Source organism: Micropterus salmoides, unplaced genomic scaffold, assembly GCF_014851395.1.
Source record: "Micropterus salmoides isolate LMB-PRFRI ecotype aquatic unplaced genomic scaffold, ASM1485139v1 Ms_hic_scaffold_21, whole genome shotgun sequence".
NCBI lineage: Eukaryota > Metazoa > Chordata > Actinopteri > Centrarchiformes > Centrarchidae > Micropterus > Micropterus salmoides.
The window spans coordinates 6,615,305-6,628,802 of record NW_024041262.1 but is presented as its reverse complement, the minus strand read 5'-3'; the positions used below and the strand labels follow the sequence as shown (position 1 = coordinate 6,628,802).

The following is a 13,498-nucleotide window of genomic DNA, read 5'->3' as shown; positions in this document are numbered from 1 at the left end:
GGGTTAGTTAGCTAGTTTAAATTAAAGGAAAACCAACTGAGCACTTTTCCAGCAGCTTCAAATGAATGCAGTTACTCATCACTAACAAAGTGTATTCATTAGCTCACCCGACTAACATTTTCCCGGCTAGTCTCTAAATTCAAACTAACATCTCCAAGGTCACAAGCATTCTGTTTGAAGCTCCGGGCTACAACCAGCCCAATTAGTGTTATGAGCCTGTCCTCACCAGAAAAGCAACAGCATTGCAGAGCATGGTCATTGTTAAAACAAGCCAACTTGGACTGTTAGGAGACTGGAGGCAAACAACAGTTTCTCCAGTCAAGGTCAGATTCATTCTAAGCCCAGCCACCTACCCCTCTCGTCTTTAATGCTGTGCGGAAACATTTAAGAACTGGCCAGCCATGACTAACTAACTTTCACTTTACATTTGTACAATGCTTAAAATGATCTATGTAGCAAAAAAGCAGCATGATGTTGTTATAGCCCTGCAAAACATTTTAAACTGGACAGACACTGTGCGTTTCGATTAATCTTGTATGTCCTGTATGTCCCATTAACTCAGATCAACTGAATGGTCATGACGAAGATGCTGACACTGACCGTAATCCCAAAATAAATAAAAAAGTTTTATTCAAACAAAATGGCCTCTGGCCTCAAACATGTTGGAGATAAAAAGGACAAAGGCAGTGTTACTTTTTGTAGTTCTGCTTTGAACTGAAGCAAGAAGAATATAAACTTGCAGATGGCTGGGAACATGCAGACAATATGCTCTGTTTTTCAATCAATCTTATGTTTATGTCATGCATAGATACTACTCCAGTAATATTCAAACAAGTTTATAATGGATCTTTTGAAAACAGCCATGGAGGGATTATTAACTATTTTCTTCTTTAAACATGAGAACTTGTTGAAAGTTGTTGAAAGTTTCCCCTTCAGGTAAATCCAACAACCCCCCTTCTCTATGTCTATCTCAAGCTTAACCACCTGCTGGCACGCAGTGGGTGATAAACATGTACAGTAATGAAGCTAATAGGGTTCACATGCTGTTTGGTGGTTTATTAGGGCCACTATTTGCCTCATTTTATATCCCAAACGTAATCATTCCCAACTCTGCTTGACTCTGATTTTGGCATCTGCAGTGAAAGCATTTGATGAAAGATGTAGAACAGAGAGAGGTCAAGGCGTTAGGGATAAACAGCCTGATCGTAATGTTCACCTGCCCAGAACGGGAACAGGAAGACAGCCAGAGAGCTGCGACCTATTTCTGCGTGGCATTTCCTCATACGGGGGCTCACAAACATAGACAGATAAATGTAGACATGTGAATTCACACTCGTGCATGAGCGCACACATATAACCACAATGACAGTGACGGATCGCGCATTACAAAGGGCTGCAGCAATCGTCCTCAATATTTCATGAACATCCTTCCTCTTTCAGTTCTCTCCTCCATTTTTTATTTTATTCTGGCATGTTCAGCGTTCTTCCGCTGAAAAAAAAGTTTCATTTTTGTCAATCTCCTACCAAAGAATAGCAGGGGTGAGACAGTACAGAGAGAAAAGTGAGAGGAGAGGGAAAAGAAAAGAAAAACGTATTGAGGGGTTTCGAGAAAGGAGGGATTGATGGGAGATGAGGAGCAGACGTGAGGCAGCAGAAACTCTCTCTGACTTTAGAGATAAACCTCACTTTTCACCCTGAGCTATCTTCCTTCCTGTTTTGCACACCTTCGCACATAGTTGCTGTGCTCTCCTGGCTTTGTACAGTTTGTCTTCTGAAGAGGAGGCACCGCACTCCTGGGGAAACAAAGACAAAAAAGGGGGGCTGTTGTCACAAGTGGTAAAAGACAGAAAATGTTTTTATGTTGTTTTTTTTTTAAACTGAGGCCGCTGGAGTGAAACAGAACTAAGGAGCTGCAAGGGATTTTATTGTCAGCATTCCACTTTACAGTCGCCATTTTATAATCGTCTCCCCAACGATTTCCTGTCGCCAAGACATGAAAAGTTTCAATTACCTACCCTCTCTCAAACTAACTTGTGGCTGAATCCAAATTGTCCGGACTTCACTGTACTTGCAGACTCGCTGACTTTAAGGGGTGTCCGTCAATTGTTCTCAGGAAATGCCCCAAAACAACATATGCTTAAGTTCAACTGACAAAGCTCTCTAGTGACTGTAGAAATTAGGACTGTTGTTTGTCGGGAGAAAAGAAGGAACTGGTGTGATGTTGTTATAGAGTTCGCAGAGGGAGGAGGTTGCAATAGTTGGATATTGGTGTTTAACATGGGAGACTGATGTTAGCGTCCCATTTCCTTCCTACAGTCAACGGTTGTCCACTCCAGACTTCTCCAAACTTTATTGAGAAGAGTATCCTTCATTTATAGCAATCTGGATGTTACAAACTAATATGTTTAATCTTGTAGTGAGGTTTGATATTTTGACTGGCAAACTGTCCAGGGTGAACCCTGCCTTTTGCCCAATGTCAGTTAGGATTGGCCCCAGCCCCCCCGTGACCCTATACACAGGAAAAGTGATTAACAATGGATGGATGGATGGTTTGATATTTTGCATACACTTGCCAGCGTGGGATCCATGCAGAACTGAAGAGCTGTGTGTCACTGCACGTGTCCCACCTCCAGCATCCCAGCTGCTTCCCTGGTACGGGGCCTTTGACACGTTTGAACTTCAGGGCAAAGTGAGTTTTGATCAAAAAGAGGTTCCTTTGCACATCCTGTGTGAGAATCATCTGTGCTTTGATCTGAATTCCTTTCATGAACATAATGGGGAATTGTGAAGCCAGAATTTCACCAGGTTGCATCAAGCAGTGAGTCTTGGTTACTGTACAGACAGAGTAAGCAATAATTATGCTTGGGCTCATACATGTTTTTGAATTCCAATGAGTATTTTTTGGGAATTGAAGCCACCATTTGTTAAGATGTATACCATGGAAACACTTAGATTATATTCAGAATTATAAAAATCTTCACAAGAAAAACGCGAATAAGTAAATGTGCATATCCATCCACTACAATGATGTGAACATTAGGAGTTGAGTGCATCAAGATAAACAGGTGGTGGCGCTAATTCTCCCATTTAGTGCCATTAAACCATTGCAAAAGAAGAGGGTGCAACAAAATGATGTTATTAAAAGAGCTCCAGTCAAAGCTCAAACGACAGGAACAAAAGGGGAAAAACGTGATGGAAATATTATTTATTTCATGTCTTAATTTGGTGGAAAGTCAAAGTCTCCTCATCGCTCCACCCGGATCATATCATTCTTCATGTACATCATGATTTATTCACAGTCTATTTCTGTTGCACTTTGTCGTGTTTTGTTCTTATTGATTTTTTCACAATTCAGGGTTTTGAAAAATGACCGTGAAATTAAGAAAATTGCAGAAGAACAGGTGGCTGGAATTTTCAACATTATCACATCAGCTTGTGTGGCTTTCACAGACTTTCGATAATCTTTTAACCCCTTTACATCAACTTTCCAACCTTTTTCTTGCCTAAGATTGTTAAGCTAGGATCATATTATTCCGTATTAACATACTTTTTTACTTCTGTGCTGGCTTGTTCCACAGCTTTTCATTAAAGCTGCATGATGTTTACACTGAGTGAAACATTCAAACCCAAGACTCCATGTTTTTATGGCTGTCCAGTTTCATCAAATCGATGCCTCAGGCCTCTTTCTCTTTTCTTTACACATTTCCCCAAAATTCACCCTGACATATGTGGTATCTTTAGAAACTTTGCAACCTCTAGTGGAATTTAAAATTATGTTCTTGGGTTTCAGTGAAGTTTGTCTGCATGCATGAGCAGAGCAGCTTGACCTTGTAATGACTTGATTAGTAGAGTTATGCATATTGTATGTCACAGCTGAGATAACATGGTGCTTTCAGTCAATGAAGAGATCTACTGACCAGTGTTGGGCAAGTTACTCAGAAATTGTAATAAGTTACTAGTTACTAAAAAAGTAATAATATTACTTTACTTATTACTGGTGATAAACTATTACTACGATTACTATATTACTTTCACTACCACCCCACCACCACTGACATATTATCTAATATTGTATTCATAACAGCAGTGAGGAGTTTGGTTTTCACAAAACATAACGTCTCTTAAAGCAACCGGCTGAAATAAAAAAATAAAGCAAGTAAATCCTGATTTTTGAACTACTGTTGTCGGCACATGCATTATAAGAGCAGTATTAACGCAGAGTCCAATCACTGGCAGTAGCTGCTAGAGTTTCTTTCTGTAAGTTTCATGTTGCTGTGCTGCCTAAATAAATAAATGTAGAATTGTTCGCGATTGAAAGCTTTTTGCTGGATTGCAACCAGTTGACAACGGACGACAATGTCCTTTGCATCTTAGACTGTGAGACAGTAATGGCAGTAGCTACTTACAGCTGTGGAAAGAACGCCTCTCTCCCTCGTTCTCCATTCACCCTTTAGCTTTTTGGCTAACAGCTGACTTGAACAACATAAAGTGCGGTGCCGCTGACCTGCAGCACAGTCGCGCATTCACTCAAGGATGGTGCGTACAGTGACGCAGTAATGCAGCGTTACTTGGATTAGTTACTGGGAAAAATAATATTATTACAGTAACACTTTACTCAGGAGGACGTTACTGCCCAACACTGCTACTGACACAGTATATTTATTATGGCCTGTGGATTCAACATTACGGTGAAGATTACCAAGAGCTGAACACTTCTTGCTCATTAGGCTGAAACATGGCAAAAACACATTTCTCTCAGTTTGGAGAGTTGGCATCTCACGTAAGCTAAAATTTACTGATGGTTCCAGTACCTACAGCCTCTGACAGGGAAGCAGACTTTTTCGAGACATACCGGCATCTTAAAAATGCCGGTTATGAGATGCTTTCTACACTAAAGTGTAGTGTGGGATTGACCATTTCTACAACAAATCATATTGTAGATAATGAACACTGGTGATTCATGTGTTGCCAGTATATATCCACAGCAGCTCCTGATGTAACTGTAGTATCAGGTCATGCACAGCCCTTCAGTGAGAGATATAGATTTGGTGAAAGAGTGTATGAGCCAAGGTTGTGTAGTGTGTGTGGAGACAGATGCAGAACCACGTCCTGTGTGAGTTGTAGTAAACACAATGAATAATATCAATTCAGCGAGACTTGTCTGTATCGATCGCCCTCGGACTGTGTGCGCAACTCATCTCTTCTTCACTACTGAGGATTCATTTCCCTGCTCTCATGAAAGATATAAGAGCTGGAGAGAACTTGATGAGATGAGTTGAAACTTCTTTCTTTTTTCTTTTACACTAAACTTTGCTCTTTTGAATCTGTTTCCTTATTTCTCCTTTCTTCTTCTACGTGGTTTCTCTTCGCTGTTGTTTGTGTCCTGGTGTCAGATCATTAGTGGACATAATCAGAGTGAATCAGCAGTGTGATGCAGAGAGGGGCTGGGGAGGACACAAGGCTTGCATATTGTTTTCCCTTCATTAAGCAAGAAGAAAGGGACCGTAAATGTGTGTGTGTGCATGTTAGCGAAGGATTTAAGGTTTAAAAAGAGAGGTGTGTTTGAAAAGAAGAGGTGTGTTTGAAAAGAAGCCATGAGAGCAGGACACAGAACACTTTTTGGGGCGTTGATGAGTTTCAAAATGTTGCCTTTCTGATGAAAGCATTGTTGTGTGGGTTTGCATGCGTGTGTCTGTGGTGTAGAGCAGGCGTCTTGCTTTCAGAGTTTTGACAGAGCATATCCTCGTGTATCTTTCCTCTAATTGAATCCATCCCTTGGGGCGTCACCACTTGTTTATATGCTGACACCATGAAGGTGTGTGTGTGAGTGTGGGTGCGTGTGTTCACACTGAAGCCAGAACACTGCAAACACTCTCTCCTTATTGTTTAATTATAGCCCACCAGCTGGGGAGACAGAGGAAGAGAACGAAGGCAGGAGAGGAAGAGTTATTGATTGAATTAGTCAGATTATTCATATTTAATGTTTTGCTTTGTCTCCGTCCTTTTGCGCAAGATATCTCCTCGGCCTTCTCCTTGATTTCTTTGTCTCAATAAATAATTTTGTATGTGGTTGTAAGACCTCCAATAAACAGTACATCCCATACACTTCATCAGTCGACGGGGTCTGAAGTGCACCAGTAAAGCCTGTCTGCTGTCTACACGTGTGCCCAAGGGCAGTGAGCGAGCGAGGCTGCCAGGTTCACAGTGCTTCCGCTTTTCCCACTCATCCGCCTTTAAAAAAATCGCTCCCTCGCCTTGTCAGTTGTAGGAAGAGAGGCGCATCTACTTTCTCTGTAGGTCTGAGTTCTCTCTGTGATCCTGATTTTCCTCTTTGTATTGCCAATGTTGTTTTTGAGCTTGATTTTAGCTCATAAAGTAATCTGGTGACCCCTTTTGATATTCACATCTCATACTCCTGTCAGCTACCTAAAAAGGACCCCCTTTTTAAATTTACTTCCTATTTTAGAATTTCTTAAAACATTTATCACATTTAATGACTTTCCATGTATTGTATTTTTCATTAATTTTGGGAAATGTGCAATATTAGCATTAGCGCTGTAAAAGGGGACTTGTTGCCATTTGGCAATTACAGAATTGTGGTAAATGCGGACTCATAACAGTAGCACAAGTGGAGGAGAATTATAAATTTAGCAAAATAACTCAGAAATACCAAATAGTCAGCAAGATCTATCTAAACAGCAAGATCTATCAAAACTCTGCTAACAGTAGCTACCAAAAGCTACTGATGATGTTTTCCTTACATATGCAGCAGATATAGAGCATTTATTTGGAGCTGTGTTTCTGTCCACCTGGCAAACGTGAGTCCAATATTCGCTTTTTTTTTTGTTCTGTTTTTGGTCTCCACCAAAAGGAAATGATTTGTCTCTTTAGCTGTTTAGCTGTTTTAGCTCTCTAGCTAGTTGCTACCTTAGTGCTTTCAGTTTTCAGCATCTGCCTGCTGCAGCTGAAAGCGACACCATACGAGAGCAGTGAGGATGAATAAAAATGGACACTTCAACATGCACATGGAGGAGTCAGGGATCAAACCCCCGATTTTCTGATTATGACCCGCTCCACTCCCTGTGCCACAGCCACCAGTTACTGCTAAAACTACATGTAGAACTCTACTCCTTTATCCTTAATTCTGTCTGTCACTACTAAGAACATTTTAAGTTGTACACCATCCTCATCTGTCAGATCACTACTATGTCCTGTTCCAATTTTGCAGCAGGTGCAGAATGCTGAGAGGCTCAAGGAAAAGCTTTGAGCACCTGACCATCACATACTGCACTTCAATAGCACAATAACAATAGAGCTGCCTTCCTTTGTGCAAAATATAGTATGAGCAGATTCAGATTCAGATGCTCTATTACCAAGGTGCTGTAGTTTTGCTTGTACATTTTTTCTTTGAATGTTACGAGAGCTAGAGTTTTAATGCTGACCTGTGCAGAGGAAGCAAGTGCCTTTTAATGAGGACAACTTTTGATTCTATTGTGGTACAGACATCAGTGGAACATACAGGTTTTGAATGCAAGTTTTGCACTAGGAAAAAACTATTATTCTATGAAATTTTAAAATAAGGTCTGCTTATTATACTAGACTTGTGGCAAAAAAAACCCACTTAATTGATTCATCAGTGAACTGTTAAGTTTGAATTCATTAGTTTGGTGGCAGTAAAATAATACCAATGCAAAATGTCACATTTTTGTGTTATAGTGTATGTATGTATCAAAATGCCATACTTTACTGGGTGTGGTGTACTGGGTAGGACCAATGCTAGACCGATACTGATGCAAACAGTGAATTTGATAATATCATATGGTATACAATGCTGAGCGATATCATGGGTTGCAGTACTACAGGAATATTATTATAATATTATAGTGTTAAAATATGTTAAGGATCAGAATAAAGTTATGTGTTAAAATTTAGCAGATTATTTTAAGTTATGACTCCTAAACTGAACATACATACTGCTATGCAAAATGCTTTTTTTGATTTTCAGTATATAAAACAACATAAAACCAGATATTAGAAATAAAATAGATGTGATTGACAAAGAACGACAATAAGAAACACACAAAATACACAGAAAAGTTCACCAAATCAGCAGCAAATAATCATATAAATATTTCAAAACACGCATACATAATAATTAATTAGACATAATCAAGAACTAATTAGACACCATTGATTGAATGTGATGACAATTACTCTTTAAATCTTTCAAGGCAGTGAGCTCTTGATAAAGTTAACTCTGGCATTCCTGATCTGTATTTGCAATATCTGAAAGAGCACTGGCCATGTTTGGATTTGTAAAAAAGGAAGCTGAAGAATGTTAGCCGCTCTCATATTATGAGTATAACTTTGAGAGTGAAGTTTAGAGTCAATCTTACCAGTCTGTTTTGCAGTACATTAAGGCTAGGGAGCTTATTCTTATGCATTAACATTAATAGCACACACAACCCAGCAGACTATAATGTTCATTCAAGTGTGTTTTGGATTTCTGTAAAAAAACTTTTCTTTTAAACTTCCTCAGAAAGTGAAAAGTTGGCCATGACGGCTGCAGGTTACTGGTGGTGGGTAAAAAAAAACATTTTTCATTCCTGTTCTATAATACAACATATATTCTGCTGCCCTCATTACACAGAAATTCATTTAGCTATCAGACATGTCATGCCCCTTTTATTATTTCTGATGGAGGAGGAAATGAAATTGCTGAAATAAGCCAATTTAGAAACATACTGTAAACCAGTCAATTTATAGTTGATGCTGTTGAACTGAAACTTTACTGAACTTAACTGATCACTGTGTTTAGCCCTTATGAACGCTGATGACATCAGTGCATACACAGACAGCCTGCACAGCTCATTATTTTTAATTAGGTGCCCACCTTCTCAGTACTTCGCTGCAGACCTTTGCAGATGCCACCACCTCGTGTCGACAACAGTTTGCTCTCCCCAAAACTTTCACTGCCACCACTCTTAAACTAGAGGCCTGAGTGTCTGAGCTTTTGTTTCCTGTAATGATCCCACTCTCCAAACTGACTGATCTTTTTAATTGCATCCCTTTGGACTCACAGAACTTTCCGTGCATCCTCCAGTGTGTAACTTAATCATGTGCTGCCTTCCAGATGCAGCCGTCATTACCCAACTGATGCTACTGAGGTTCACAAGCTCAACTTCCCTCCAGCCTGCATCTATTATTCAATATTCCTGTTCAATACGATATTGGAACTACCACAGAGTATCATGTTTTAACCCAGTATCCCTTTGAATTACATTCAAATTGGATGATTCTGCAACACATGATTTATGTCCAATGTTCAGAGCCACCACAGGAAGCAGTGTTCAGCGAGGTATAAAGTAAAGGTTCGGGAGAAGTGCGGTTGAGCACTGACTTTCTTGCAACAGACAGTTTCCTTACCCTCACAGTCACTCCTGACTTACTGTAGTACTTCTATAAAGTTGGGAGACTCATTATTATTATTATTTAATGTGTTTAAATCAAAGACCATGTACAAAAGACATTAATCTCAAAAACAGAGGAGATGCTTTGTGCCCGATTTGGCTACCAGCTCATTTCCATCTGTAGTCCCTGGGCAAAACCTATTATCTCCACTACTGATGGACCATTATTTTTTTCCTACCATATCCTCAATATTTATGTTTCAATTGCCTTAACCTTAACCATATTGTAGTTGCCATGTATGAACATTGTGAATAAATCATTTAAAAAATAATGAGAGGGCAAAGTTCCTCAAAGCTTAGCTAGATTTACTTTGCCACAGCTAACAAATCCACTGACTGCAGCATTTCCATTAAAACAAATGGTTAGGGTGTCACTTATAAATGCTGGTGTGCCCTAACTGGGAACAGTGTGATGGTATTTGAAACATGCATGTTTACGCATGCTGTCATGCCTCCATTATTTCTCCTTGACCAACACTTTGGGTCATGTCTTGTATTTTGAAAACTATTGACTGTATATCCATGACATGTAGATGGGATATTCCTCATAGGACGAAGGAAGGAGGTTTCAGTTCAGGAGGTCGGATTCATCAGGTTTCATCCTTTGAAACCTGATGAATCTGACCTCCTGACTTTTTCCTTAGTGAGACCACACTGTCAAAAATGACCACTTGCACAGCCTAAAGTTAATTGCAGATTATTATAAAAATATGGAGATATTATATAAATGAGATATTTGACATTCTCTGTGTTTCTATTACATACCTGCTTTCACAGTTTTTATTAGATTGTCCGGCGTTCTGCTTTGAAACTCTAGCCTCACCAGCATAAAAGAGGAAAGTTAGAAGTCAGGGTTTCACCTTTTTTTTGTGCTGGCTGTGGGGCAATTCTGACCCAGCAGCATCATGGGGTCAGCGGGATGAATGAGCAAGTGGCAGCTAATCTGATAAAAGATGGACAGGTCGTTTGTCCTCGCGGCCTGTGTGCACACTTTTACACACATACATTCACAGAGTAAAGGCCCTGTTTTCCTTTCTCGCTCTCTCACACACACACACACACACACACACACACACACACACACACTTGGATGACAAACAGACTGGCTGGATGTAGGGTGCTGACTGTGGATGCAGCAATCTATAATATATGTGGGTGTGTGTTTGTGTGTATGCATGCAGCTCACATATCTGTGTCATAGTATGTGTGTGTGTGTGTGTTTTTATTGAAGCAGCATCAGCCTAATCTGTGTTTGTTTGGTCTGCTCATTGATTGGTGTCACATAGCTCAGGCTGAATGCCCACTTTGACCCTGTGGTCAATAAAATTCCAGATCCTTCATCCTCCTCTTAGTCAGCCTCCCTGTCTCTCTTGTCTTTTTTCACCTCACACGATCTCTTTAAAGTGCCAATCCGGCTCCCTCGCCAACAATCTGAACATTTTCCAACACGCCTTGCAAAAAAGCTGTTTAGGTAACAGGGTGAAATGGGAGCAATGACTGCCACTCAGAACAGCCACAGGTGGGTTTTCCCACTTCCCAGGTTCATCTGTGGCTCATTTCTTTCTTTTGAAAAAAAAAATTCTTTTGATAGTGAATGGGGTGGAAGAGATAAATGTGCATCACTATGTCAGAGGAGTTTAGAAATTCGAATAAGATAATGAGGTCACTGGAGAAACCCTGGAGAAATGCTGTTTTTTTGCTTGTTGTTGCAGTAAGCTTTTGACACTTGCAAGCTGTTATTATCTCTCGTTATGTTCCTTGACAATTGTTCTCTACATGGTTCGAACGAGCGTCCATGCTGGTGATCCTGCTGAACTGTGTGACTCTGGGCATGTTTCATCCCTGTGAGGACATCGACTGCGACTCTGAGAGGTGCAAGATCCTGCAGGTAAGACCTGTTTTTGGCTCAATATATTATGGGTTCACTGTGGTTTCTTTTTGCACGTTGTTTAATAAGGAAAATCAGAGCCGATCAAGAGCAAAATTCATTTTTATTTCCCCAAAGCAATGGGGATATGTAGCTAAAGGAGTGGCAATATGCAAGTGATAACACAAAACCAACAATCCTACATTCACACCCACTTTCCGCCATGATTGGCCAGCTGTAGTGGGGAGAGAATGTAAGCAGGGTTTGAACTTCTCTCCCTAGCTCTCTTTTGACGTTCTTGACACAGCTATTTCTGACAATGTGAACAAGCGAGGGCATCACTATCAATGTCTTCCAGGAGAGACTGTCTGAATATGCCCCATCCCCATATTTTAACAAGTCTCCCCCCTCTTCAAGTCTTTCAAATATAACCCAAACCGTAGTCTGACCTGTTATGAAACCCTCCCTGCCTGGTAAATGCCTGCATCTTTAGTTTAGTTTAGTTTATTCACACATTCTAAAAAAAGCAACAATAAAACTTGATACAAAGAAAAACACTGTGCAGGGGAGGTTAGAAGCCAAGAACAGGCTGGGCGACAGTAGTTACACTAAGCAGCAGTGAAAATCAAAAGAATGTACACACAACATTGACTTCAAGATGTGCAGTTTCTGAGCCAAGCTGAGATTACTCAACTGATGTCGCTTATATTTTAAGACCCTACTGTTTTTGCTCGCTGATTAATTCTCCTTTTGACTAGTAAATTGACTTTGACTTGAAAAATAAAATTAAAGTGTGTTAGAAGTCAGTTTAGTTAGTATAGTTGGCCTTGGTATTAAAGAAGCTTCCTAACATGCAGGTTCTTACTTAACTTTTATGAATAATGGTGCTAGGACCTGATTTAGGAAAAAATGCCATTACAGATGAAAAGTTGTTAGTCAATGTTCCTATCTTAACTTCATATAGAAAGGATCCGTCCTTGAAGACTCAAGCTTCCTAACTTCCTTAAAATATTAATTAAACTTTCCTAACTTTAGGATAACCCTTAAGCTGTGGTAACTTTCACTTTTCCGCCAGGTAGTGTTAGCTAACTTTTTTGGTCAGTGTGGCTGCTCTCTTATTGCTTTTACACAACCAACAAAATGTCAACAGGTGGAACTTATTCACTGAGAGTCTTATGGTAGATGTAGCGCATATGGTGGAGACTGCTAGCTTAGTCCACTCTTTTTCTTTTACTTCCTAAGTTAGCGTTGTTGAACCTTTCCCAAAAAGATCATCTTTGGATTTCTCTACAGATGTTAGGAACACCTCTAGCTCATCTGTCTTGAAGTCATTGTTGTTGCTATATTTCAATGTATCAGTATGTTTCCATTAGAAAAACCAATGGTTATAAAGTTGTTTAGTTAAGCGAGCTGAGAAAGGTAGCGTAGGTGGCTATGCAACAGCATTTGCTTATGTAATAGCAAATTGGGAAAAATCCTGTCTTAGACTTCAGTTTCAGTTATGTAGCGTCACCATGCGTCCTCTTTTTCCCAGACATGTCCTTTTTTTGAGACCTAAAAAATTTGGGATTTCTAAATGACCCAAATTTCTGGGATTTGAGTTTTGCTTTCTACAGTCGGTAATTAATGTTATACTTTTGGAAAGCTTAGTATGATACTTTTATCTTAAATTATAATGAATACACTAATTTTGGCCGTAATCAAATCTTAACAAGACAGAAAACAGTTAAGTTGTTAAATATCAAGTAATAAGCTGTTGAAATGTTACAAATAGGCCTACTATACACAACAACTGTAGGCAGACATAAGCTAAACCCTCCATGCCTTGTAAATAACACCCCCCCAGCCCCAACCTTCCACCCACTGCGGGTGTCTGTCTGCCTCCTGCCCCATCTGTCTAAATATGGTCATCCTAAGTAATACATCCCCAGAAGCACCGTTGCTATGGTTACCTGAAGTTTACTGTACCTTGAACTCTTGAACTTGAAGCTGTGTTTGAGGCATCTTGTTGAAAGGAACAACACAGGGACATGACAGGGGAACACATTTATCTCTAGCATTCATTTGTCTTCCTCGATCTTTATTTAATAAGACAAGTACAGCGCGCTGAGAGGCCGTCTGTGGGATCAGCACAAAAAACACAAACACGCATTACAGAAAC

The 13,498-nt window shown here is 39.9% G+C and overlaps 1 protein-coding gene across 1 annotated transcript in view; it reads left to right on the top strand.

Annotated features, from left to right (window-relative positions):
* cacna1g (calcium channel, voltage-dependent, T type, alpha 1G subunit) overlaps nucleotides 1-13,498 on the top strand; it is a 279,605-nt gene that overhangs the window by 83,825 nt on the left and 182,282 nt on the right. Inside the window, exon 3 of the mRNA XM_038736528.1 lies at nucleotides 11,247-11,358. Coding sequence (XP_038592456.1) covers nucleotides 11,247-11,358 — 112 coding nt within the window. The remainder of the gene's footprint in view (nucleotides 1-11,246; nucleotides 11,359-13,498) is intronic.